Source organism: Phalacrocorax aristotelis, chromosome 3, assembly GCF_949628215.1.
Source record: "Phalacrocorax aristotelis chromosome 3, bGulAri2.1, whole genome shotgun sequence".
Taxonomy (NCBI): domain Eukaryota; kingdom Metazoa; phylum Chordata; class Aves; order Suliformes; family Phalacrocoracidae; genus Phalacrocorax; species Phalacrocorax aristotelis.
In genome coordinates this window covers 24,651,666-24,675,090 of record NC_134278.1, presented here as the reverse complement: position 1 = coordinate 24,675,090, position 23,425 = coordinate 24,651,666, and the positions used below count along the sequence as shown (strand labels likewise).

The 23,425-nt window shown below is 38.0% G+C and overlaps 1 protein-coding gene across 1 annotated transcript in view; it reads left to right on the top strand.

The window, feature by feature from the left end:
* The window catches only part of CSMD1 (CUB and Sushi multiple domains 1), a 1,237,849-nt gene that overhangs the window by 922,914 nt on the left and 291,510 nt on the right, over window positions 1-23,425 (top strand). Inside the window, exons 17-19 of the mRNA XM_075086937.1 lie at window positions 2,165-2,352; window positions 18,412-18,600; window positions 22,104-22,220. Coding sequence (XP_074943038.1) covers window positions 2,165-2,352; window positions 18,412-18,600; window positions 22,104-22,220 — 494 coding nt within the window. The remainder of the gene's footprint in view (window positions 1-2,164; window positions 2,353-18,411; window positions 18,601-22,103; window positions 22,221-23,425) is intronic.

The window sequence follows — 23,425 nt, the reverse complement described above, 5'->3', positions numbered from 1 at the left end:
GCCCCCCCCCCCCAACCTCCTTTCAGGTAGTTGTAGAGAGCGATAAGGTCTCCCCTCAGCCTCCTTTCCTCCAGGCTAAACAACCCCAGTTCCCTCAGCTGCTCCACATAGGACTTGTGCTCCAGACCCTTCACCAACTTCGTTGCCGTTTGGATATGCTCCAGCATGTCAATGTCTGTCTTGGCAGAAAAGCCCATCCAAGCCATGAGCAGCCGGTTTCTTCAGGAGAATGCTGTGGGAAATGGTGTCAAAGGCTTTACTAAGGTCCAGGTAGACAACATCCACAGCCTTTCCCTCATCCACTAAGCAGGTCACCTTGTTACAGAAGGAGATCAATATGATCAGGAGTATGATGAGGAGATCATACTACTCTGCTAAGCATACTGCAATTGCTGGCTGAGAGCACTTTATTCCTAATTAGTTTCCCTCACAAACATAACTGTCAAAATAATTGAACTATTGAATCTTGAGTCCATTCATTATGAGTACAAATAAAGTTTTTAAACCAGCCTAGCACTATCTGTCTGTTTTCCTCATTCTGCTGCAGGATAAATCAATGTTTAACCTGAAATTAAGGAAAGGTACTGAAAAACTGTCAAGTACTTTAGTGATGCCCTCTGTGACTGTCTATTCTGGTAAATTAAACAGAATCAGAGAACCTTCCCAGACACAAGAACTCATGTATTTGTGCAGTTATATTGTTGAAATAGTCTCTTGAGCTTGCCAGCTAGTGTTCTCCCAAATAATTATCAAGTATGATCAGCAGTTAGTGTGGGCAAGCAACCATTCATAACAGGATATTTGAATAATATCTCCCTCTTTAAGAGGCTAAAGGATGTATTTAATAGTATCGATGTAGGTCATTCCATGCTAGCTGTCTTCACTGCCAGAGGCTCGTCCTGACGATACTTAATGTATTAGCAGACTGCAAGCCCTGTGTTCCACTGTCAGTGTGGATAGATAGCAGTGAAAGCAATCATCTGGATTTTAGCCAACATATCCAAATAGAGTAGGTTGCTGTAGATCTAGAGAGTTTTCTGTGTGAAGAGAAAGGAACAATGTGAAGGGTCTGTCAGTTTTCATGCGGTCGTTAGCTCTGATAGTTAAGCAAATGAATACTTTCTGATTTCTGAATGTGCTTTGTTTTCAGGGATTCATAAGAGAAGAACTATAGAGACTACTAAATACTCACTGTTACTGATACTGATGTGTCTGTGAGCATGATTTTACATGAACAATGCTAACTGGTCTGTAAAACGTATTGGTCTGGCTGGGGAACTTGTTCGTTCTGTCATCGTTACCTAACAAAGTATAAAGTTTATTTACACTTTGAAGGAATGTCCCATGTATTTCCCCTTTTCTAAATGTTTAATAATTTTCAGTTTTCTTTAATTACAAGAACAGAGTTTCTTATCTCAGACCCACTAAACATGTGTCCCATATTGGCAAGGCAGCTTAAGGGCATTCGCTTTGAAAAAATTGTTGTATTGCGTAGGGGTAGAGTTTGTTGCTCTCAGAGTTTGAACTAACAAGCCCTATGGGAAAAGAAGAGAAAATCTCAGAACATATATTTTTATACTTGTTGTGAAAGATAAACATTTTATGAAAATAAGAAACTGGGTTTCTAGGCAAAAATATTTAGATCAGTATAGATATCTGTGTAATAGCATAAACTTTGTTGACAGGAAAATTGATGTGTGCAAAGTTTAGATGCTGCAGTTTGCAAGAGTATCTGATATAACCACAAAATAATGAAATTATTCAGGTGAAATAATGAATTATTATTGAAGATGTCAAACTGTTATTTAGCCTAAGGGCAAGAAATTTCTTGGGTCTTCATAATGCAGTTTTCTTTGAGAGAATTTGCACTTTTCGACCCAGATTCCCCACTAAATGTCTTTCTGAAGCCCAGCCATATAGTTGAACTGAAGTACATTACATCCATTATGAATTTTATTTGATACCAGGCAAAACAAAGCAAGGAAAAAGATGCATAAAACCTTCCTTAGTTGTTATCTTCAGTAATACACCAATGGATCCATAGATACACAAATTCTTGTATGTATGATATTCTTCATCAGTTACACATAGGTTGAACTTCTGACAGTTAAAGAAAATAGCATTATTTCTCTGCCTACCAGCTGTCTTGTATACTCCTTTTCAGATTTCAGACTGAAGTCAATTATGATACTTTGGAAGTCAGAGATGGACCAGCTAGCTCATCACCATTAATTGGAGAATACCATGGAACACAAGCACCCCAGTTCCTTATCAGTACTGGAAATTACATGTATCTGCTGTTCACTACGGACAACAGTCGCTCCAGTGTTGGTTTCCTAATTCACTATGAGAGTAAGTCTGGTATTTCTCTGATAGATTTTTAATTAATTTTGAAAATAACATTCAATTCAAAAATGAGCAAATGAATGTGAACAAATAAACTTCAGTAATTATATTTGTATAAGAACAAATTACGCTTACTCTATGCTGTATTGACAGATAACTCTGAAACTATTAATTCTTTTTGGAATGTTTTTCTTCATGAGTTCTTGTATGTTATTCAGAATGTTTATGAACCTATGCGTTTAACCAAATGAAGAGTAATTTTAGAAACTTGCCCTTATGGGTAAATATACATTGTCCTTTTTTTTTGGTTTTTTCCCTTTCTCCCTCCCTTTCTCCTTCTATCTCTCTTCTTTCTCTAGTCTTAATATCCTTTTACAGTATTGAGCAGAATTAGGCCTTATCCATGATAGTTCCAAAATGCAAATGAATGCATATTAATATCTCCCTGTGAACTATAAAATCCTTGTAATAACATTTGCTTTTAAATTAGAAACAAATAATGACATATATTAAACTCTACAAAGTCATAGTCGTCTTTATATGATAGTATACCCATTCACTTAAGCACTGAATAAAGAGAGCTTATGTGGTTAGTGTGGTTGTGCTAAAAAAAAAACTTTGTTTTTATCCGTTGTTCTTATCTGGAAACTAATTTGACTGAAGTAAATTTGCTGTCATATTGCATCTGGAATGAGCGCCTAAACTTATATTTCATAGCTATATCATAACTTGGATATTCTGCATAGCTTCATTTAGCTTTGGCTCAGACATGATGGTAATGGCTGAACAGGCAATAGTACGGTAAAGTGCAAGGCTGCTAAATCATGTAAAGACAAGGAACAGTAGGTAGGTTTCTGCATGAGTTACATGCAGATGCTGTTTTTCCCTGACCTTACTGGGTTTAAATGTTGCTGTTACATTTTGTAATACAGTCCTTAAATATTTTGTGTTTTATTCTAAACACCCTGTCAGGGAGATGCCTTTTGTTCTGTTAAAAAGTAAAACAATTAGTAATAAATTATCTGTGCTACACATTCTTAAAGAGGACGATCTAATTAAGAAATTATTTAGACCAATATTTGTATATTAACTTTTTATCTTTATTGAAAAATTTAATATCTTACACACACGATAATAGTTTTTCAGTGCTATTTTTCTAGGTAGTCCGATTAAATGCCAGAATAAGATTTGATTAGCACACTGTAAACCTTGAAATTGGATTAGATCTTTAACAAGTAAAGATGACAAAAAGTTAGTTAATGATCTTTATCTTCTTTTACATATAGTCCTCATGCATAGATAATAAAAAATCCCCTTTTACATAAAACCAAATACATTTCCAAGTTTAAAAGACATAACAAAAGCTAAAATTTTATTTTACAGGCTCTTCCTGAGCAGTTTGACTCCCTGAATAAAGCATCTTTCTCCTTCCATAGAAGTAACACTTAAAAGGGTGCCTGGTATTATTTTTTTTGCTTCAGAATGAGTAAGAAGACAAAATGAAATTAAGAAAAAAGAGTAAATTATTTTAAAGTCTCACTTTAAGGAGTGACATTGTTTGTTTTTTGTGAATTATATTTCCCATTCAATAGTTATCTGAAAATAGAATTTCAGTAGGTATTAACAAAAAGCTTAACATCCTTTCTCATTTACAGACACTGGTGTTTCTTTTATGCTTTTATGTCATTGTGAATGACATTCAGCTGGCAGATTAAGCATTTAAATTTAAGTGTGGGCATAGAAGTGGCTGAAGCCTGAAGCTTACATTTTGAACATTGGACATCTGGTCAATGCAATCGATAGAGTTCATGGAGCAATTCAGTAAACCCTGAAGTAGAATCCAGGGGGCATATTTGATTGCATAAACACTTAGAGTTAAAGTTATTTTAGGTACAGTGCCACCTAGTTGCTAAGTACTGCACTTAGAACTTGTTGCTAAGTACTACTGGAGCGTGTCCAAAGAAGGGCAAAGAAGTTGGTGAAGGGTCTAGAGAATAAGTCTTACGAGGAGCGGCTGAGGGAACTGGGGTTGTTTAGTCTGGAGGCTGAGGGGAGACCTTATCGCTCTCTACAACTACCTGAAAGGAGGTTGTAGCGAGGCAGGGGTCGGACTCTTCTCCCTAGTAAAAAGCGATGGGACCAGAGGAAATGGCCTCAAGCTGCACTAGGGGAAGTTTAGGTTGGATATAAGGAAAAACTTCTTCACCTAAAGAGTTGTCAGGCATTGGAACAGGCTGCCCAGGGAGTTGGTTGAGTCTCCATCCCTGGAGGTATTTAAAAGAAGGGTAGACGAGGATATGGTTTAGTGGTGGACTTGGCAGTGATAGGTTAGTGGTTGGACTCAATGACCTTAAGGGTCTTTTCCAACCTTAATGATTCTATGATTCTAGAAATTTGGATCTTACACAAGTCCTTTGCCATGTCTACCAGTTCCATGGAGACATCCTGGTTATGATAGGATAACACTAGAAACATATATTGAGACAACAAAGGAGTACTGAGGGAACTAGCGGATGTTATGGCAGGATCCCTCTCAATCATCTACCAAAGGTCTTGGGAGTCCGGGGAGGTCTCTGCTGATTTGAGTCTAGCCAATATAATTCCAATCTACAAAAAGACAGTGAGGGAAGACCAAGGGAACTACAGACCTGTTACTCTAACCTCAGTTCCTGAAAAATTATGGAGCAGATTATACTAGGTACTATTGAAAGGCATTTAAAAAATAATGCAATCCTCAGATACAATCAACATGGGTTCACAAAGGGCAAATCCGGTTTAACTAATTTGATATCCTTCTATGATAAGGTCAGCCGGCTTGTGGAGGAAGGGAAGGTGGTGGATGTCGTTTTTCTGGATTTTAGTAAGGCTTTTGATACTATCCCTCACAGCAACCTGCTGGACTGGTTGTCCAGCTGTGGGATGAGTGGGTTCACGGTGCACCGGCTGAAGAACTGGTTGAGAGGCAGAGCTCAAAGGGTTGTAGTGAATAGGGCTAATCCAGCTGGCAACCGGTCACCAGTGGTGTTCCTCAGGGTTCAATTCTAGGGCCAGTTCTGTCCAATATATTTATCAACAATCTGAAGGCCAGAGTGGAATGCACCATTAACAAGTTTGCTGATGATACTAAACTGGGAGGTGCTGTTGACTCTCGTGAGGGACAGGAGGCCTTGCAGAGGGATCTAGACAGATTGGAGCATTGGGCTATGATTAATGGGATGAAATTTAACATGTCCAGATGCTGGATTCTGCACCTGGGATGGAGCAATGCCGGGCACAGGTATAAATTGTGAGAGGATGTTGCTGGAGAGCAGCCCTGCAGAAAGGGACCTGAGGTTGCTGGTCCACAGCAGGCTCAATGTGAGCCAGCAGTGGGTCCTGCCAGCCAAGAGGGCAAACCACATCCTGGGGTGCATCAAACACAGTATAACCAGCCAGTCAAAAGGGGTAATTACCCTACTCTCTTTAACAGTGGGGAGGCCTCACGTGGATGAAGTACTGCGTGCAGTTCTGGGCCCCACAATTTAAGAAAGATGTGAAGGTCCCTGAATGCATCCAGAGGAGGGCAACAAAACTGGAGAAAGGGCTGGAAGGAAGGTCCTATGAGGAGCAGCTAAGGCCTTTGGGCTTGTCTGGGTTGGAGACAAAGAGGCTGAGGAGCAACCTCATTGCTCTCTACAGCTTGCTGAGGAGGAGAAGTGGAGAGGGAGGTGCTGAGCTCTTCTCTCTGTTACACAGTGACAGGGTGCATGGGAATGGTTCAAAGCTGCGCCGGGGGAGGTTTGGACTGTCCATTAGGAAGCAATTCTTTACCGAGAGGGTGGTCAGACACTGGAACAGGCTTCCTAGAGAGGTGGTCGATGCCCCAAGCCTGTCAGTGTTTAAGAGGCATTTGGACGATGCCCTTAACAACATGCTTTAACTTAGTCAGCCCTGAAGTGCTCAGGCAGTTGGACTAGATGATCATTGTAGGTCCCTTCCAACTGAAGTAAGTCTATTCTGTTCTGTCTATTCTAACATCACTTTCCTTGTAACTTTGCTGAATAAATTATTCCCTAGTTTTCACTGACTGGGATGATGAGATCTCTTTGGACTCTGAAAGGAGCTTAAAGACCAAACAATCCTATAAATACATCAGTGGAAGCATCGTAAACTGAAATTGAATCTAGCTCTGAATGTCCACACTGTAGAAAGGAAATGCAATATGAACGGAGAGTTTTTACCTGTGACCAGCTGGAATGGGTATGTCCACATTCACAGCACAAGTTTTATAGAGTAAGCTTGCCAAACACTTCATACCTATGTGAGTGCTCCACAAGTCTCTTTAAGTCAGTCACAGCCTCCCTGTTTATATTGGTTTCTTATACTAGGTTTCTCGCAGAACTAAAATGGTCTCCGTGTTGCATTGTGTTGTACATGTTCTTGTAATTCAACTGGAATTTGTCACAGAGTCTCTCTTCTTGTGCTCGTCAGTATTGGGAGCTCCTGAAACATTTCTGTAGTTGGTATCAACCATATGTCCTTCCCTGATCCTTATCTCTGCATTGACATATGTGCACATGCTAGAAGGAAGGTAGTTAAAATAACCAGTAACATGGAAGTACTAAGCAAAATAAGTCAGTGTTTTCAAAGAACAAAGCCAGGTGGAAAGACTCTATGGAGATGCTGATTAGTCTGTCAAGAACAGGGGAGACCAAAATCATATCTTGATTGCCCTTGCAGGCTTAACTGTAGAAGTTGCCAATGTTAAAGGTGTCAGAACAGAATTTCCAATTATTTCACATTTCTTCCACTTGTTGGAAAAAAGGCAGTCTTAAATTTTAAGAGAAGTTTCTGAATATTTTCTCTAGAAATTCAAATAACTTTCTTATTTGGAAGTGTCATAAAAATTCCTCCAATTATAATAATAAATTTGAAAATATTTAAATCACTGAACTCTGAAGCAGAAGGATCTTAATCTTGCCTAAAACAAAAAGCTCAGTATAAGCTATATCGAGTTGCTACTGAGATGGCAGTAATATTCCATTAAGCTAAAATATGCCTATAATACAGCTTTAATAAAAATGTGACCCCTTAAAGGTATTTCAGATGTGAAGGTAACGTGTTAATCACCTGCCTTAAATGTCTGTAATTCAGCTTTTTGATGATACTTTTAACAGCTGATGCAAGACAGTGTAGGTCATCTCTTATGCATCTAAGCAAAAAAATTAATAAAGTGCCCATAATATTCTTTAAGTAGAACTCTGATAAAATAGTCAATGAACATTTGGTTGCCCAAGAACCAATAGAGAGCCTGAATAAGGTGATTTTTGTGAAAGGGCCCATGAAATAGCAGAATTTATGATTCTTAAGAAATGAAAAAAATGAGACAAGAAAATTGTGACCAAGTCAATGGTTTTCAGAAATCTAAACTTCACCAAACTTGAGAAATTGGTAGGTGAATGTTCTTAGGAATTAATTCCGGAAGTCATTTATAACAACAAACTGTATTTTTTTGAGAAAAAGAAAAAATACTATCAATTTCTGTAGCTATTTAAAAATCCCTCTTAATGATGTGTAAACAGAATTTAATAAAGTAAATGTTGGATATAGTCAAACATTGCTATAGATGGCTATTGAAGAATAACACAGATGTCTTAGAATAAAATAATAAAATCCAAAGTACATATTTGTTACAGAAGCAAGAGACAGAAAGACAGTAACAAAAAATATTTACAAATATATTCAAAATAAGAGAAAAAAAATTAAAAATCACTACTTAATAAAAATTTGAGAAAACATCAGATGTCACAGGGAAGACTCAACATTCGGTTTCTGTTTTGCAACATTTACATTGTAGAAATTGCAACATTTACATTTGTAGAAATTCCCTGTGCTATACTTAAAGGCAAAGCAGAAGCAGTCTTCACTCCACTGAAAATTATGTCTGAAAATTCAAAACTGTAAGGAAGTTTCAAACACTTGCAGAAGGGCACACACCTTTCAAAGAAAGGAGGAGGGGAAAAAAAAAAAAAAGAAGGAAGGAAAAAAAGGTGAGGACCAGAGTGATCAAGGACCTAAGTTTTATCTTCACTCTTTAAAAATACTAGTTTCAAGCTGATAAACAAGGTGATAAGGAACAAATGATTTGTATTTGATAAGAACAGATTATATCAAGCCAATTTAATTTCTTTCTTGACAGGTTAACTGGTTTTTGTAGATTTGGGAATGTAAAGGGAAGGAAACAGCTCTGTGTTGACATTTATAAGGCTTTTAGAAGTCTTCCAGAGAAAATACAAAAATTTGGTCTAGGTTAAATTATTAGAGGTGCAACGAACACTTCAGTGAGAACTGGAGAAATTTGCCCAGAGAGGCTGTGGAATCTCCATCCTTGGAGATACTAAAAATGCCTCCATACGAGGTCCTGTGCAACCAGTTCTGCTTGAGCAGCAGGGTTGGACCAGATGACCTCCAAAGGTTCCGTCCAACCTCAACCGTTGTGTGATTCTGTGATGCTGTGAACAATTTGGAAAACTTCCATGCAAAGAGCAGCCAGCAATTAGTAGTTCATTAACTCAAATTTGTAGGGATCCTACTGTGGTTACTAGCGATAGAACGAGAGGAAACAGCTTCAAGCTGCATCAGGGGAGGTTTAGACTGAATATTAGGAAAACATTCTTCACTGAAAGAGTGGTCAGGCATTGGAAGAGACTGCCCAGAGAGGTGGTGGAGTCACCATCCCTGGAGGTACTTAAAAGACGTGTAGATGTGGCACTTCAGGGCATGGTTTAGGAGGCATGGTTGGTCTTGATGATCCTAGAGATCTTTTCCAACTTTAATAATTCTATGATTCTAACTGTGATCTGGCCTAGGTCCATAACTATCTGATATTTTTATTAACAATTTTGATGATAATATAAGAACAGCACTTATAAGTTCTGAGGGTGATTCCAATTTACAATTATAGCAAGCACTATGGTGGAAAGATTTAGAATTCAAAACAAGCTAGATGAACTGAAGAAATAGTCTGAAATAAAAAAAATCAGATTATATAAAGAAACACACTAAGCATAAATAGGAAAGGATAAATGGCATGCACACATACAAAATAGAAATACAGCAGAAAAGGATATGATTTTTACACAGAGAGACTAGAGAAAAATGTAGTAGTAATGCAAAAAGTCAAATCTTCTGGCTGTTGAAGTAAATAATCAAAAAAAAAAAAGAATTACAAAAAAACCTATTTTTGTTTACAGTACAATTTTATCTAGTACTTGGAAAATAATTATTTCCCTTTATTTGATGACCACAGAGAATATTGTGTCCAGTTTGGGACCCAGTTTAAAAAAAGTAAGAGGTTGTTAACACGGAAAACATGACACATATGGAGTCAATGAAAGGTCTATATTTGTTTAGTCTAGAAAAGTGATGACTTGGCAAGCAGGAGGGAAGGCATCGTAGCAGTCTCATGTGCCTAGTAGTTACGAGTTGCAGCTAGTCCTGGAGTTCAGTCTAGAACCCTGCTAAAATGCCAGTGCTCCTTGTCAGCAATGAGCAGGCCAGAGGTGACATGTTAGTTCTGCCTTTCTAAATGACTTCTGTAGCTTGTTAACAAAAATAATATGCACCCAAGTGCTCTCCTAAATTTGACTGTTATGCTCTGTCACTTGGATCACTAGAGAGTGATCTGTCACTCTTTAGATATTCTTTCGAGAAAGATTTTTTCAACTTTTATATGGGGGAGGAATGAAAAAAGCTCTTGTTATAGCATGGCCACCCTCTTCAATTTCATCCTCTACCCCCTCCTTCCACTGCTTTCACTCTCCCAATTCTCTCTTCCCATTTTCAAGCACCTCTGCTTCCTCACCTCCTTTATAACATCATTAGTATGCTTCTCTAACACAAATTTTTTAAATCTGTTGACTGTATGACCTTTTTTTAGTAATATAACAATATTTTTTTTTAGTGTTAGTAATGTGATAATTGATTCAAATGCAGTCACTAACCACTACACTCTTAAGAGCTGCTGGAAGAACACTGAGGGTAACTGTGTAAGAAGGCTTGCAGTTCTTTGATCTTGTAAAATTACAGGGAAGTATTTCTGGCCACTTAAGCTATGTACGATCCAGTAAGTTAGAAATTATTGAGTTTTAGCTTCAGTCTTGTAGTCACTCATACAGTTTAAGCACAATCCCTTGTATGATATTGACCTGTGCCAGCTAACATCTTCCCATACTTTACCTGGACATATTTAGAGGAGTATCTTCAGCTGGAGACTGTTCTCGAAAGGCAACAGTCTTATTTATGGTGGGAAAGATTCTACCTGTATGAATGTTAGCTGAGTCGTGTTTTGAAATTGGTGCCAGAGACAGGGCCTTCTCCTAATTTAAGTTTGTGGCCTCTGGTTCTGATTATTGGAACCTTATTCTGACAAGGAAGCACCTATTTATTTTTTTTTTAATATTCATTTTTCAAAGCAAAGATAATTTACACTATGCTCCCTTAATTGTTAGAATGAGCCTACCTATATGATCAACTCTTCCATTAGGCAATATTTTTCTCTTACTGTCAAAAAAATTGCTTTTCTCATCTCCCTTATTAGTGTTCTAGATGATTCTGTACTGATGGCAAAGAATAGCACTCTAGCTTCCAGCTGAAACGCTACCATTGTTCAAAACCAATGGCCGAGCAGTGTGGTGATAAAGGTTCCTTAGCTGTCTCCCAGGAGGTGAAACAGAAGAGTAATTACCTCAGGTGTATGTATACAAATGCACGCAGTCTAGGTAACGAACAGGAGGAACTGGAGCTCCGTGCCCACTCAGAAGGGTATGACATCATAGGAGTAACTGAAACATGGTGGGACAACTCAAATGACTGGGGGATCACAATGGACGATTACAAGCTTTTTCGTAAGGACAGACAGGGTAGAAGAGGTGGAGGAGTTGCAGTCTACATTAAGGAACACCTTGAATGTATCGAAGCCAACTATGGTGACTGCAACTGTGCTATCGAATGCCTCTGGGTTAAAGTCAAAAGAGTCGTCTCCAAGCAGGACCTCACAGTAGACATCTGCTATCGGCCTCCTAACCATGATGACGATGCCGACAAAGCGATATTTGGGGCACTCAAGCAAGATCCTGGCCAACAGATCCTGGTCCTGATGGGGGACTTCAACTACCCAGACATCTGCTGGAAGAACAATACGGCAGCTCGCATGTCATCCACCAAGTTCCTGGAATGTATAGAGGACTGTTTCCTGACACAAATGTTAGATGTGCCAACCAGGAAGGAGGCGCTGCTGGACTTGCTATTCACAGAGAAAGCCTGCTTTGTAATATCTCGGTTAGTGGTAGCCTTGGCTGCGGTGACCACAATATTGCAGAGTTTGGGATCCTGCTGAGCATCCTGAAGGTCAGCTCGAAGGCAAGGGTTCTGGATTTTAGAAGGGCAAACTTCAGTTCACTCAGGGCTCAGTTGGGAGGGATTTGATGGGAAGTTTCCATGGAAGACAAAGGAGCTAGTTAGTGCTGGGAGTTCTTCAAGAACTCTCTATTGGAAGCACAAAGCCAATTTATCCACTACAAAGGAAAGGGAAGTAAGTGGAGCAAGAGGCCCCCATGGCTCAACCATGACGTCCTGGGTCTACTCAAATCCAAAAGGGAAGCATACCAGAGACGGAGAAGTGGAGGATTATCTGTCAAGAGCTACAATGGCATTGCCAGCGTGTGCAGAGATGTAGTTAGAAAAGCAAAAGCCCAACTCGAATTGAAACTGGCTGTAGACGTGAAAAATAACAAGAAAGGGTTCTTCAGACATGTCAAGCATAAGCAGAAAAAGAAGGAAGACATAGGCTCACTGTTAAATGGAAAAGGAGAGTCAATTACCAATGATGCAGAATAGGCAGAGGTCCTCAACACTGTCTTCACATCTGTCTTTACCAGCACTGTTGGGTCCCAGGCTTTGGGAATGAAATTCCCAATTGATCCAAACACCGACCCACCATCAGGGAAGGAAGAGTTAGTACATGAATTATTACAGGAGCTTGAACCCTACAAATCAATGGGCCCTGACACCATCCACCCAAGGGTGTTGAGAGAGCTGGCTGACATCGATGCAAGGCCACTCTCCATAATCTTTGAGAAGTCGTGGAGAACGGGGGATGTCCCAGAGGACTGGAGGAAGGCAAATGTTACCCCTATCTACAAGAAAAGCTCAATGGAGGATCCCGGTAACTGTAGGCCCATTATCCTTACTTCAATCCCTGGGAAAGTTATGGAGCGAATCCTCCTGGGGGCCATCACAAGTCAAATGAAGCACGTGACTGGGAAAAGCCAACATGGCTTCACTAAAGGCAGATTGTGCTTGACAAATCTGGTGGCCTTCTATGACAAAGTGACTTGCCTGGTTGACATGGGGCGGGCGGTGGACATCATCTACCTGGACTTCTCCAAGGCCTTTGATATGGTCCCCCACAGCCTTCTGCTAGAGAAATTAATGCATTATGGCCTAGACAAGTGGTGTGTGCAGTGAGGGGGGAACTGGCTGACAGGCTGCACCCAAAGGGTGGTGATAAATAGCTCTTTTTCCAAGTTGCAACCTGTCACAAGCGGGGTCCCCCAGGGGTCAATATTGGGCCCACTGTTATTTAATATTTTCATAAGTGATCTGGATACCGGCATCAAGTGTAGCCTGATGAAGTTTACTGATAATACCAAACTGAGGGGGGAAGTGCACACTTTGGAAGGCAGAAACACTCTGCAGGAAAATCTGGATAGGCTGGAAGAGTGGGCCAGCAAGAACCTTACAAAGTTCAACAAGGAGAAGTGTAAGGTCATGCACCTGGGAAAACATAATCTGGGAGTGCAGCACAGACTGGGATCTACCCTTCTGGGGAGCAGCTCTGTGGAAAGGGACCTGGGGGTGCTGGTGGACAACAGGCTCAATATGAGTGAACAGTGTGCTGCTGCAGCCAAGGCGGCCAACAGGATGCTGGGTTGCATCAAAAAGGCATCACCAGCAGAGGTGAAGAACTCATTATCCCACTCTACTCAGCACTTGTCAGGCCACACCTGGAGTACTGTGTACAGTTCTGTTCTCCTCTATACAAAAAGGATGTGGACAGGCTGGAAGGGGTCCAGAGAAGGGCCACCAAGATGATCAAAGGACTGGGAAGCCTGCCATATGAGGATAGGCTGGGAGAGCTGCGTTTGTTCAGCCTTGAGAAAAGGAGGCTTGGAGGGGATCTCATCACCATGTACCAATACTTAAGGGGTAGTTACAAAGATGGAGACTTCCTTTTTACGTGGAGTCACATGGAGAGGACAAGGGGGAATAGACACAAGTTGCTCTTGGGGAGATTCCGATTGGACATGAGAGGGAAATTTTTCACAGTGAGGGCAGTCAACCATTGGAATAATCTCCCCAGGGAAGTGGTTGACTCGGCCACGTTGGACACTTTCAGGAGTCGTCTGGACAGGGTGCTGGGCCATCTTGTTTGGACTCTGCTCTTCACAGAAATGTTGGACTAGATGATCCCTAAGGTCCCTTCCAACCTGTGATTCTGTGATTCTCTGAAAACATTTTTGACATTCTTTGAAAAATGCAAAAACTGCTCCATATCTAGCATGTATGGGTAACATAGTTGTTACGACACACAGCCATGTTTTGCTTTCTTTTTTTCATACCAGACTTATTTTCTCCATCCATTTTGTGTAATAAACATTCTGTAGACAATCTCTTAGCAATGATACACTTTAATATTCCATTTTTTCTAATGATTTTACCTACTTGACCTATGAAGGGAAAATATATTTGTGTAATATAAATGAATTTGTAGTATATAAAACTGTATAGCTATTGTATGCTTCATGCCAGAACTTCACATATATAGTTTAATATTGTCTTTTTGTAGTTAGGACATTCAGTACTGCCCATTATTAAGCTTGGTTTATAATCTTCTGTTAAGAAATAACCCCAAATCTTTGTCCAAAGAAGCAAAAAATATTTCTTTTCAGCTATGTTTATGATTGCTAAACTTCATGTACTGAATATTTTCCCCTAAGAATGAAGCTGTATTGCCTAAGCTGACTTTTCTATTCATATAGCACCACTGCTTCAGTCAGGAACCTGGAAGTTGATAGGGTTGCTACAGCTTTTGTTCTCCTTCCAATAATGTGAAATAACGTAGTCAACATAATCTAGAGTTATGATTTAAAAAACAAACTGATGAGTTTATCTGTTATATGTGACTCAGAATCCCAAAGTAGCTGATGTGTTGAGGATGGGGTGGAAGAGTGCCCCGAGAGGAAGGAAATTTAAAAGCACTGCTGTAGACCTCCATTTACTCTAACCTACCTCAGAACACAAAGTATAGTTTGTCTGAAAAAAAATTAAAGTGTATCAAAGTTAAAATTTCATACACAATTAATATTTATTTAGGGCCCATACAGTGCAGAACATTACAGACTTAAAAGCGATCTTTGAATCTATATTAAGCAATTTCAGCCAGGTGAAGAGAATCTAAAAAAACACTGTCAGCTAACGTGGTACATTTGCACTAAGAGCATGCAGTCAAGTCTAGAAGAAACTTATTCATCTGGAATTTAAGTATAGCAGGGATACCTCATGAAAACTAGATCATAAGCTTTCAAATCTGAATTCTAACTGAGATATAAGAATAGCTGGAGGGTACAGGGTATATATCTCTGTGCAAGACAGAGTCATTATTTATGATATTTTTGCTTGTAGTCATGCTTCAAACGCTCATACCTGTAGGTCTAAAACCTTTATACCCTGATAAATTTTTTTTCTTTAGTTTGGAACTGCTTCTACTTCATTCCTAAAGTTGTGTGGTAGTTTTAGATAAATAAAGCAAGGTACAAGCAAAAAAAAGAGAGTACAATTTCTACAGAAACGGTTACAGATGCACAGGCAGCTGGGAGGACCAGGACCTTCAGAATGTGTTTAGAAGGCTAAGGAGCTAAGAAATTGTTGTGGTTTAACCCTAGCTAGCAACTAAACATGGCACCGCCACTCTTTCACGCCCCACTCGGTGGGATGGGGAAGAGAATCGAAAGAGTAAAAGTGAGAAAATCTGTGGGTTGAGATAAGAACAGTTTAATTGAATTAAAATAGAGTAACGTTGTAGTAGTAGTAGTAGTAATAATAATAACAATAATAATAATAATAATAATATACAACATAAGTGATGCATGCTACAATTGCTCACCACTCACTGACCAATGCCCACCCTTGCCCCTGAACAAATATTGCTGCCCCTCAGCTTATATACTGACCATGATGTCATATAGTATGGAATATCCCTTTGGCTGGTATGGGTTAGCTGTCCTGGCCATATCCCCTCCAGCTTCTTGTGTACCTCCTCCATGGCAGACCATGGGAAGCTGAAAAGCCCTTGACTAGTGTAAGCACTACTTAGCAACAACTAAAACATCAGTCTGTTGTCAAGGTTATTCTCATACTAAATCCAAAACAAAGCACTGTACCAGCTACTAGGAGGAAAATTAACACTATCCCAGCTGAAATGAGGACAGAAATGCATAATGCCTTGCTATAGAGAATTTTGTGCTGTCAGCAGTTGGCTTTGAGAAAGGACCTTCTTTGGCAAAAAGTAGGCTGGAAAGAATCATGCTAGAAATTCAGGTCACCTGTGAGGAAGCACATAAAATCTTTAAAGACCTCAGGAGAACTAATCTTGCTCAAGACTCTCACAGCATCTATAAGTGATGACATCACTCATATGAAATCTTGTCAGCTTAGTGTTCTTTCCAACTCAGCACTGAAATATCGGAATGAATGTGAAAATTAATGTGAAAATACTTCAGTTAATGCAATGGGTGCCAGAGCTTTGAGGTGAATATGTCTAGATTTTGTCAGAAAAGCCAACAAGGAATTTTATACTCAAAAGTCCAGTGTAATTTAAACAGGCGCACAACAAATAATTTTTCAAAATAATTGCCTGAGAACAAACATTAAAGTGTTTATAAATGGTTTGTATGTCATGTGTCCCTGTCTCCCCCCCACTTCCTGTCCCTTTGTGGGCAGATTTTTAACAAGTCAGTAGCTTTTTGGGTTGCAATAAACTTTACACAGGCTCCTCTGAATCTCTTTGTTATCTCTGAGACTTGACTATAGGTTTGGTACCATCTATTTTCAGCCAGGTTCTAGTTTTCCCTTTTACTCCAGGCTTCATGTTGGCTGAGCCCTTCATACTCTCAGTTGTCTTTTTATCCACTGCAGCCAGTATTCTCAAGGTTTTCCTCTGGACATGCTCAGCTTCTCACAGAAGAAGGAACAATGTCCCCATACACTGAAGAGGTTCTAACTCAGTCATTCTTGTTTCCAGGTGCATGATACAGTGTATCAGGTGTAGGAATCAAGGTTTTGGTTACAGGTGGTCTGCAGGGCAGCCTCTGTGAGGAGCGGCCGGGGATGCCCCAGGCTGGACACAGCCGGTTCCAACCCACCCACCCCAGGGCACGGCTGAGCCCTGCAGCCAAAGTGGAGGCATGTCTGTGATAACATATTTAAGAAAGGGCAAAATGCTGCATAGGTGAGTCAGGAGTGAGGAAAAGAAAGTGTGAGTAACAATCCTACAGCTGCCAAGATCAGAGAGGAAGAAGGTGGCCCAGGCAGATTTTCCCCTGCAGCCCATGGAAGAGACCACAGTGGAGCAGATATCCACACTGCAGCCCATGGCAGGCCCCATGTCAGAGCAGGTGGGTGTTCCCTCAAGGAAGCTGCAGCCCATGCGGGCCCACACAGAAGCAGGTTTATCCTGAAGGACTGCAGCCTGTGGGAAGGTCCAATGCTAGAGCAGGGGAGAAGTGTGAGGAGGAAGGAGCAGCAGAGAGTAGCTGTTATGGACTAATAACCCCATTCCCCATCCCTGCCATGGCGCTCAGGGAGGGGAGGAGAGGTACAGAAGTTGGAAATGGAGGAGTGAACTTGAGCCTGGAAGATGGGGGTGGTGGTGTTGGTGTTTTTTCTTTGTTTCTTGCCATCCTTCTCTATTTTTAATTGGCAATAAATTATTATATTTTTCCTCAAACTGAGTCTGTTTTGACTGTGATGATAATTGGTAAGTGATCCCCCTGTCTTTATCTCAGCCCATAAACTTTTTAATCTTATTTTCTCCCCTGCACTGTTGAGGGTGGGGAATGAGAGAGCAGCTGGGTGGGGGTCTGGCAGCCAGCCAAGGTCAATCCACTACACATAGTAACAGAAAATAAATGTCTTTCATCCCAAGAGAGAGCCTTTGTTTCCCTTGAGTGTATCCATTATAGCTCATTACATGATTAAATTCCACAATTGTTTGCTATCACTATAAGCATAATGGTTAATGCTTGATTAATGAGCCTCCATTTGATAATTTTGAAGATTTTTCCCTTGTTCAGTGTATAGCTCCAGGTTTATTTACCAAACACTATTCAATCTCTGCTATAAGACATAATTGCTAAAGAATCCTTATGTCCGCTAAGAGTTATACAATTGTGTAAGCTGTGTATATTCTCTTTCTATTTTTGATGCTTAGGATAGTATCTGTAGGAATAAACAATTAATGTCTAAGCTCATCAATGGCAGATTTTTCAACACTGCTTTTTGCTAAGTCAAATAACCATTACTATGACAAAGGAAAGCTGAACTGTCCCACAGTATCAGAAACAGAATAGATTAAATGAAATAATCAAATATTGCTTATATACTAGCAAAATTTGTATTCATACTTTGAACCTTAGTATCTTCCTGTAGTTTCAGATATTTGGTGCTTCTGTTGGCTCTTTTTTCCACTGTTTGATAAAATATACTTTAAAGCTCCAATCTTTCCCTACTTTGTTTGAGCTTCTCTATTCTATGAGATCAAAAAATGAAAAACTGTGCTAAGAGTCAGTGACAACAACTAGAGAAAGTGCTTTATATCCCACATAAGTTCTCAGGCAATGCTAACAAGTATCTTTTGAGGGCTCTTTCTTCCTCCTGTCTTACTAATTCTGTGTTTTGTTTGGGATTTTTTCTGTTTACGATCTGAAAAAAAGGGGGAAATAAACAAATTAAATCTGTGTGTTTTAGGTGTTACTCTGGAATCAGATTCCTGCCTTGACCCAGGGATTCCTGTGAATGGCCATCGCCATGGTAACAACTTTAATATCCGCTCTACAGTAACTTTTAGCTGTGATCCAGGATATACACTGAGTGATGAAGAACCACTCATATGTGAAAGAAACCATCAGTGGAATCATGCATTACCCAGCTGTGATGGTAAGTGTCATGTTCTTCAGATGGCAGCTTTGAAGTCCAAGAAAGTTAATCTATTTTTGAGAGCTAATTAAGCTTATCATTGCTACTATGTCCCTTCAATTACACCAACATCCATACTAATCAAAAATTATTTTACTGTTAATAAAAGCCATACTTTACATCTCTGTATCAACTTTCAGTCAAGTACTGTAATGTACAGTGAAATTTACAAGTATATATTCACTGATAGAAAAATCAGAATTCTCAGAGGGTGCCACTGTTCAACGGTGAATGAAAATGGTACCATACAACTAATATTTTTGAAGTAAAGCCCATAACTTATGTTTTAAACTTAGAATACTGAATACCAAAATGATTGCTCTAAATTTAGGACATTTAATACCAAAACAGGTCATGATCAGCCTATATAATTCTCTTGACACATTTTTGTTTTGAAATTTTGGTTTTGGGGGATGTGCAATATGAAACTGGCCAGAGCTTTCATGAAATATTTTTTTTCTAAATGCTGAACTATACTAGCAAATATTTCTGTGCTATTTTTTGTCATTGGATTTTTTTCTAAGTTCTTTTTCTATGAAGTACAAAATAGATTCAGTTTTTTTGTGGAATGCTTGTTGCTACAAAATTCCTCTGATAGAAAACATGGGAAATAAAATTCAAAAGTATTTCAATAGGGATAGAACCCAGCATCTCTGAAAATTCTCCATAAGCTCCTTTCATTAAACTTTGTGCTAAAACTTCCTATTTTCTTCCTTCTGGTTGCTAAATGATTACCTTTAAAAGAATGTCTTGATCAGGCTTATTTCTTGTTAAGGTATAACTGTTCTAAGGTAGTGATGAAAGATCAATGTGTGAAGGGAGAAAACCCAAGCCCAAACAAAGGCTCTTGCTTTACCGAATTGCTTAGTGAATTTCTCACTCCCTTTTCAGGTCCAGTGTTTTCATTGATTACAGTGGAATGTCAGAGACCAAACTTAAGAGTGAGATTCAGCAAAATATTTTAGTTTCTAACTGTTTTAAACTGTTATTTTAAATCTCAACACCTATTCTCACTCAGGCTTCTAATTCTCACTACAGCCTTCTGGCCCCATGCACAAAACATATAAGCTACCAATAAATTATTGTATAGTTAAAAGCTCTTAATCACTACAAAGCAAACTCATCTACCATTAAAACTAAATCACCTTGTAAGCATTACAGCTTGTTCCTCCTTTGCAAGGACAGAAGCAAACTACTGTTTTCAATTGCATTTTCTCATCAAATTTTATATTGTGTGTTCTTGGCTCAACTGATGAACTTTGGAGTGTGACAAATCTTCCTTAAGCTGTAATTTTAAAATGAGCAAAGGATTTTTAGTATTCTTCTCTTGGTTTTAAGGATTCCATTTGCTTGTTTGCTTTGCTGTAATTGGTTGAAGAAAACTACAGTAGGAATCTTAACTTTGAATAGTATCCTATTCTTTTTCAACTTTGTACTAAAAATTGTGAATGTGTTTTTGAGTTAAAACACCAATATTCAACTCTTTTGTTTGCATATGAATGTTGAGCTACAGAAAGATCTAGTTAATCTTCACTCATTGAAAGAATCCTTATTTCGCAGCTCCATCACCCACTTTCAGCATAAGTGTATAATAGAAAATGTCAAGCCTCTTTGGAGTAGGGCCTCTAGGCAGCAACATACAAGGGTTACACTCAGTTTCTTCCCTTTTCCTCACATATTCAACTACATTGAATTAACTAGTCTAAAAAGATGAAATAGAACTCACTTTCTCTTAAGTAATCATTGTGTTAGCGTATTTGCCTCTTGAGTCTCAAAAAGTTGTGACCCAAATTTTCCAAATGTGATGGTTTTAACAGGTTGAAATGAGCATTTTGCAGTCACCTGCACACTGTTGATGTTCTCAAAATTGCAATCCCAGAAATTAAATTGGCAGAATAAATTCCTAAGGGAAAACATGTTGCTTTGTTTCATACCAGCAAAGAAGAAAAAGGACTGTGTACAGAGATGCAGTGCTAAAGCTCCCTCTGAGTCATGTGTCATTCTCAAAATATAATAATCTCAAGGTGGAGTGTGAAAAAAAATTTCAAGAAAGAGCTAAATAAAGACACATAATTTACATATTTTAAATTTTAAACGTCATACTATGTAAATTATTTGTAAATATTTAATATCTGCTTTAAGGAATGTTGCAGTCATATTTCCGTGATGTTTACAGAATAAGAGGGATTTTGAATTAATGTATTTTACCGTTCATTTATGCCATTATGGACCTGACATCTGTAATTATGTTTTTTTTTTTTATCAAGTAGTGTTATCAACGATATATTTACTCTTTGTTTAGCCATGCATGTTCTAATTCATGCTTATGTGCAGAAATACATATATCCAGGCACAGCCAGGCTAGAAACATTTCCTTTCATTCTACTTATTTATAAATATATAGAAAATACATAAATTCATGAAACATTAAAAACTTTAACAAACGTCTTAGTCTAATAAGAAATTAAAAAAAGAACTTTAGCTATAATGCCAGCAGTTTTGTATGTGTGTATATATATATTTTATATATTCATTTACATACAAGTACTGCAAGTTTATTGAACATTTTGTCACGTATATTTGCCATCAAGTTTATGGCAATGTATATCCCTCTGAGGAAGAAGGCTAAAAGCATCTTACTGCTTTGTTGCTTTATTGTTAAATATTTAGTTTATTAAAATTTAAAAAGAAAAAAAAAACAACATAAAAAGCTGGACAGCAACAAAGCATAGCCATCCTGTATTTGTAAGATCAGTGAGCAATTCAGCATGCATATCTTAAACTTTAATTAATTTGCCATGCAAATTTGAGCAGCCTAGTTTAGCAAATGCTAGTATGTGTAAAATGTTTTCTAGCATAGTTCTTGTGTCTTTCAAAATACACAGTTCCAAATAAGTTACTTATGATGGGACAATCTGAATCTTTGAAAGAGAAGAAAATAACCTTTTTTTTTCTGAACATCACAAAAGAAATCAGAGACAAACTTTTCTCTTACTTTAAAAAAAAGTATTTTTTTCCTTAAATATTTTTGTTTCTTAAAAATATAATTAAATGTATACCTTTTTAAATATGTAGTGCAAGAAAAGTATTTGCAAGATACTTGATTTTTGAGTTAGCTCAGAAAAAAAATTTAATCTTACTTCTTAAATACTACTACAATAGAAATGAATACTTGCAATAGTCTGGAACAAAGTTTTGCTCATTTTTATATTCTGCTGACTAACAAGCAAGGGTTGTAGATGAAAAATAAACTCCCTTTCAAGGACTGATTTAAGAATAAACAAATAGTTGTCAAATGTGAATGTCATGGCTTTGGATGAAGCAACTTCTTATTTTAATACTTGACCTTTTTTTTTAATTTTAATTGCAGGTCAAAAAATTAACTAGATATTTTTTTAAATAAACACCAGGACTTTTGTATGACTTCTGTTTGTTTTCTTCCCTCTTCCTTTCCTCTTGTTAAGCTTTATGTGGTGGATATATTCATGGGAAGAGTGGAACTGTTCTTTCTCCAGGCTTTCCTGATTTTTATCCAAACTCTTTAAACTGCACTTGGACAATTGAAGTGTCACATGGCAAGGGTAAGAATCAAATATGATTTGTATATGTATATGTAATGCCTATTTTTAAAAAATTCAGACACATAACCACAATAAAATGCCTTTATGAATTGAGTTAAATCAGTGCTTTCTGCCATTCTTTTGTGGAAGAAGTTTAATTTTCCAAAAGAAATATCTTCAAATGTGGTGTTCCTAATTTGTGTTTATTTTGCAAGAAAACATTCTTTTAACAATTACCAGAGGAAATGTGTTTTAATCTCTCTTAGAAAAATGGGCAGAAAGTAGAAGTAAAATATATGAAAATAATAATTACTTGTTAAACAGCATTAAATTTTTCAGTGAAAATTCAGTGTTGGGACCTTGTTGATTGCTTTTTTGCATTATTAAGCATGAAGAGACAGATTTGATCTGTGCAATAATAACCTTATATTTCAGACTTAAATCATTACGGCCAAAAATTATATATCTTTGTTATATATACAGTAGAGTCTTTGGATACCCAGTTAAGCTTGGCAGCTTATCTGTTAGGGAAATGTGTAAAAGAACTAAGGAAAAAAGCCTAGGAAGTACTAATGATGTGCTTCATACCACTCAATCAAAACATAATAAAAATATTCCTCAATCTCCTTTGTATGATAAGAAAATTCTTTGTTACGTGTGACAGTCTGAGAAGTATATTGGAAGTTACTACTTTTAAAATCTTCTTATGGACTGGATTTTTGTTTAAAATTCATATGGTATTTTAAATGTAAAATATATGGAAGGGTTTCTATGAAGAATATTTTCCCTGTAATAATTGTTCCCCAGTAAATAATTGTATCTGAAAATCTAACTGTAATTAAAAATTTAATTCATTGTTTGACTAAAAGTTGGCAACTGAAAAAACAGTCATGACTTGAGTAAGGGACTGATCTCAGACTGATACCCTGTATATACGGAAGACGATACATAAAAATTGTATCTGCTTTCTCCTTGTGTATGGGCACCTCCCTGAAGTTTAGAGTAAAAAACAGAATTGTCACGGAGGAAATGCAAAAATAAAATGTGAATAAAATATTTTAGCCAATTATTAAAGTTTAATAACTTTAGTTTAATAATGAGATCATGGTAGAGGTTATAAATAAAAGAGACGTACAGGAACTGAAAATCTGTACAATACAAATATAGATTTTCAGAGTGCTGTATACAAATAATACTGAATCCCCTCAATTCTTTTATGGGAGTTA